Raw genomic sequence first — 5,125 nt, forward strand, 5'->3', positions numbered from 1 at the left:
GAGCCGCACGCCAAGGTGAGCCGGGACCGCGCGGTGGGCGGGGCCGGGGCGGGGCCTGGATTCAGAGTCTTAGGAGGTTACCCTGCACCGTGAGAAAAGGGGCGGGGCCATGGCCTTCATGGAGGCGGGGTTTGGGCCTTGGGCGGAGCCAGGCAGATGACGGGAGTTTGAGGGGCGGAGTTTCGTACAGGACCGGGCTCGGATTGGTGAGCGCTGCCTATGGGCGGAGTTCCGTTGCTCGTGGGAACCGCGGTTGCGTACGAGGTGGTGGGCGGGGCCGTTCCAGAGTCAGATGCCCAGATTGGTGGATTGGACTGAGGGGCGTGGCCTCTGTACTGGGAGCGCTGGAATTGGAGGCGGGCTCAAATCTGGACCTGGCATGAGGGGGGCGGGTTCTTAAGCCCCTCCCACTGCCTACCTGTGCGCCCCTCTCCCTGCTCCTTCCTCTCTCCATCTCATCCCCGCAGAAAAAGTCAAAGATCTCCGCCTCGAGAAAACTGCAGCTGAAGGTGAGACCCGGTCTGGAGAGGCAGCCTAGGCGTCCCTGGGGGGCGGAGCTTGAGGCTTCGAATGTGGGAGTGGGTGGGGCTTGGAGTGTTGGGTTTGGGGGCGTGGCTTTGCGGCGGGCCTTGGAATGATGGATCTTGAGGGGGCGGGACCCGGAAAGACTGAAGGCCAGAGCTGGCATTAGAGGACAGGAGCCGGAGGGTCTTCATCCCGCTCCCCCCCACGATGTGAGTTGAGGTCCAGCCTCCCCTCGCAGACCCTGATGCTGCAGATAGCGAAGCAGGAGCTGGAGCGCGAGGCAGAGGATCGGCGCGGGGAGAAGGGGCGCGCTCTGAGCACGCGGTGCCAGCCCCTGGAAGTGGCTGGGCTGAGCTTCGAGGAGCTGCAGGTACAAGCTCGAAGCAGGGTCCCCTGCCCAGCCCGAGGCCCTGGGCTCCTCTGTCCAGTCTTGCATCTTGGGGCTCGGGTACAGTCACTATCCTCCCCCTTCTGCTCAGGACCTTGGGGCCCGATCTCCCAATATTTAGCCCCACGAGTTCATTCATGTGTGTGGCCTGCAAGCTGCCTACAGTCTCAAAACCCAGAGGGCGGTTCTTCTGTCCCTAATTCTGTAGATTCGCAGGGTTAGTGGCTCTGGAATTCGGCTTTGTTCTCAGCTCCCCAGAGACCAGCTTCAGTCTACTTCACAACCAGATATCCACCCCCCAGCCCCTCGGACCCAGGAGTCCAGGCCCCCAGTTCCTCCTCCCTCACACCCAGGAGTCCAGGCCCCCAGCCTTCCCCTACCACACATGCCACGTTTCTTTACCAGGACTTGTGCCGACAGCTCCATGCCCGTATAGACAAAGTGGACGAGGAGAGATACGATGTGGAGGCAAAAGTCACCAAGAACATCACGGAGGTGGGAGGCATGGGCATTGCGGGTCCCATCAGGGTGTGAGGCAGTGCCTGGGGCTGTGGTCTCGGCCTGGCCCCTTGTGGTGGAGGATACCAGGGGACCCAGGTCAGCTCCATGAGTCTGGCAGGAAGTGGGCAGAAGGCTGGCTACAATATGGCCAGGCACAGCTGTTCCAGGCAGGGGAGGTGGGACAGCAGAAAACATGTGAAATGTGTGCCTGGAGCGCCAGGTGTTGGTAAAGGAGCTGAGGTGTGGACTGCAAAGAACCGTGAGATGCAGGTTGCTGGGCGGGGATGTGTCACTGGTTCTCAGAGAGACGTGGCTGGGCGGATCTGGGAGGATTTCCAGGTCGGGATGAAGAGCTGGGATTTTACCCCAGAGGCAGTGGGAGCCTGAGCTAGGAAAAGCCTGGCTGGGGCCTGGGTAGGGATAGGAGGCCAGGGGAGGGTGGAGGAGTGGGGGGAGGGGGAAGTGGAGGGAGAGGTCTCCACCTCCCCTTGTCCCCCCCCTCACCCCCAGATCGCAGATCTGACCCAGAAGATCCTTGACCTCCGGGGCAAGTTCAAGCGGCCCACCCTGCGGCGGGTGCGGATCTCCGCGGATGCCATGATGCAGGCGCTGCTGGGGACCAAGGCTAAGGAGTCCTTGGACCTGCGGGCCCACCTCAAGCAGGTGAAGAAGGAGGACACGGAGAAGGTGAGTGTGGCTGGGCCCGGAAAGGGGACCCAGCGGAGAGGGTGTGGGGGCAACGGTCCCAGGGCCTGGCTTGAGGGCAAGGACTTTTGGAATTTTGGGGAGAAGACTCTGGTGAGGAATCTTCAACAGGAAGTAGAGGAGGGGCACAGGAAGTGCAACAGGAAGACAGGAAGTATAAGGGGGAGACTAGAAGTGCATTAGGAGAAGGGCAGTAGCATGGAGTCAGAATGGGAATGGGGGTTACAGGAAGTGCATGAGAGAAAAGAGACAGGAAGTGCAGGAGGGAGACAGGAAGTGCAGAAGGGAGATAGGAAGTGTAGGAGGAGACAGGAAGTACAGGAGGGAGACAGGAAGTGCAGGAGGGAGACGGGAAGTACAGGAGGGAGATGGGAATTGCAGGAGGGAGACGGGAAGTGCAGGAGGGAGACAGGAAGTGCATGGATCAATGTGGATGGGATGTTGAGAGGCAGGGAGCACTCCAGACCGAGACCCTTGGTCAGACGTCCAGAGTGGCCCCCGCGGGCTGGAGGGCAGTCGGAGGATATTTGAGGGAAGACATTCTAACCTCTGACCCCGCTTCCCCAGGAAAACCGGGAGGTGGGAGACTGGCGCAAGAACATCGATCTGCTGAGCGGCATGGAGGGCCGCAAGAAGAAGTTTGAGGGCTGAGCCGCCTGCCCACAGCCCTGAGGAATAAAGCTTGTGTCTGAGCTGGGAGAGGCTGTGTGTGTGTGTCTGCCACGCGGGGACCTGGGTGTGGGAGTCGGGAGAACCGAGGGCCAGGCTCCCGGAAGCCACAGGCACATCAGGGCAGAGCTGGGTCTCCAGCAGGGGGCGTCCTGGGCTCCTCTGCCCTGGGTGGAGGGCACAGGGATGCTGAGACCCCGGCCCACAGAGAGACACAGAGAATGAAAGTGAGAGGGGGAAGCCGGGTTCATGGGAAGAAGTGCAAAGAACTGGAAACCGGAGAGAGAGACACAAGGGCAGGGAGACAGAGAGCTGAGACAGAAATGAGGGCAGGGACACAGAGACCCAGAGGAGCTCAAAAGGGGGGGACAGGGACACAGAGCCAGAGAGAGACAGACACGGGGTCACAGACAGACACCCGGGAGACCGGGAGACAGGGCACCAAGAGAGGCAGACACGCAGGCTCCCATGGATGCAGCAACGGGGACACACAGAGAACTTCGGCTGGTTGCTCAGTGGTTAGAGCTCTGGCCCCAGCACTGCAGGCTCTTGGGTTTGATTCCTGGCCAAGGGCATGACCTGGCTGCAGCTTCCATCCCCGGCACCAGCTGGGGTGCGTGTGGAAGGCAAGCAATCCACGTGTCTCTCTCACATCCATGTCTCTCTCTCTCTCTGTGTGTGTGTTCCTCCTCCTCTCTCCCACTCTCTAAAACATCATTGGCAAAATATCCTCAAATGAGGATTAACAAACAAACAAAAGAACACTCGGAGGGACATTCGGAGTGAAGGACACAGAGACTCATAGCCCAAAACAGAGGCCCAAAGGGAAACTCGGAAACATGCATAGAAAGGGAGACAGCATTGCAAACAGTGTGTGTGTGGGGGGGGCAAGCGAGAAGAGACACCCACAGGCCCGGAGGGGGGTGAGGAATGGGAGATGGGAATTGCAGGAGGGAGACAGGAAGTGCAGGAGGGAGACGGGAAGTACAGGAGGGAGATGGGAATTGCAGGAGGGAGACAGGAAGTGCAGGAGGGAGACGGGAAGTACAGGAGGGAGATGGGAATTGCAGGAGGGAGACAGGAAGTGCAGGAGGGAGACGGGAAGTACAGGAGGGAGATGGGAATTGCAGGAGGGAGACAGGAAGTGCAGGAGGGAGACGGGAAGTACAGGAGGGAGATGGGAATTGCAGGAGGGAGACGGGAAGTGCAGGAGGGAGACAGGAAGTACGGGAGGGAGACAGGAAGTGCAGGAGGGAGATAGGCAGTGCAGGAGGGAGACAGGAAGTGCAGGAGGGAGACAGGAAGTGCAGGAGGGAGACAGGAACTGCATGGATCAATGTGGATGGGATGTTGAGAAGCAGGGAGCACTCCAGAACCAGACCCTTGGTCAGACGTCCAGAGTGGCCCCGCGGGCTGGAGGGCAGTCGGAGGATATTTGAGGGAAGACATTCTAACCTCTGACCCCGCTTCCCCAGGAAAACCGGGAGGTGGGAGACTGGCGCAAGAACATCGATCTGCTGAGCGGCATGGAGGGCCGCAAGAAGAAGTTTGAGGGCTGAGCCGCCTGCCCACAGCCCTGAGGAATAAAGCTTGTGTCTGAGCTGGGAGAGGCTGTGTGTGTGTGTCTGCCACGCGGGGACCTGGGTGTGGGAGTCGGGAGAACCGAGGGCCAGGCTCCCGGAAGCCACAGGCACATCAGGGCAGAGCTGGGTCTCCAGCAGGGGGCGTCCTGGGCTCCTCTGCCCTGGGTGGAGGGCACAGGGATGCTGAGACCCCGGCCCACAGAGAGACACACAGAGAATGGAAGAGAGAGGGGGAAGCCGGGTTCATGGGAAGAAGTGCAAAGGACCGGAAACCGGAGAGAGAGACACAAGGGCAGGGAGACAGAGAGCTGAGACAGAAATGAGGGCAGGGACACAGAGACCCAGAGGAGCTCAAAAGGGGGGGACAGGGACACAGAGCCAGAGAGAGACAGACACGGGGTCACAGACAGACACCCGGGAGACCGGGAGACAGGGCACCAAGAGAGGCAGACACGCAGGCTCCCATGGATGCAGCAACGGGGACACACAGAGAACTTCGGCTGGTTGCTCAGTGGTTAGAGCTCTGGCCCCAGCACTGCAGGCTCTTGGGTTTGATTCCTGGCCAAGGGCATGACCTGGCTGCAGCTTCCATCCCCGGCACCAGCTGGGGTGCGTGTGGAAGGCAAGCAATCCACGTGTCTCTCTCACATCCATGTCTCTCTCTCTCTCTGTGTGTGTGTTCCTCCTCCTCTCTCCCACTCTCTAAAACATCATTGGCAAAATATCCTCAAATGAGGATTAACAAACAAACAAA

The 5,125-nt window shown here is 60.0% G+C and overlaps 1 protein-coding gene across 1 annotated transcript in view; it reads left to right on the forward strand.

Annotated features, from left to right (window-relative positions):
* Positions 1-109: 109 nt before the first annotated feature.
* The window catches only part of TNNT1 (troponin T type 1 (skeletal, slow)), a 22,113-nt gene continuing 17,097 nt past the window's right edge, over positions 110-5,125 (forward strand). Inside the window, exons 1-4 of the mRNA XM_014537335.1 lie at positions 110-124; positions 468-509; positions 699-708; positions 1,878-1,888. Of these exons, the coding sequence (XP_014392821.1) occupies positions 110-124; positions 468-509; positions 699-708; positions 1,878-1,888 (78 nt within the window). The remainder of the gene's footprint in view (positions 125-467; positions 510-698; positions 709-1,877; positions 1,889-5,125) is intronic.

Source organism: Myotis brandtii, unplaced genomic scaffold (assembly GCF_000412655.1).
Source record: "Myotis brandtii unplaced genomic scaffold, ASM41265v1 scaffold1763, whole genome shotgun sequence".
Classification (NCBI taxonomy): Eukaryota; Metazoa; Chordata; class Mammalia; order Chiroptera; family Vespertilionidae; genus Myotis; species Myotis brandtii.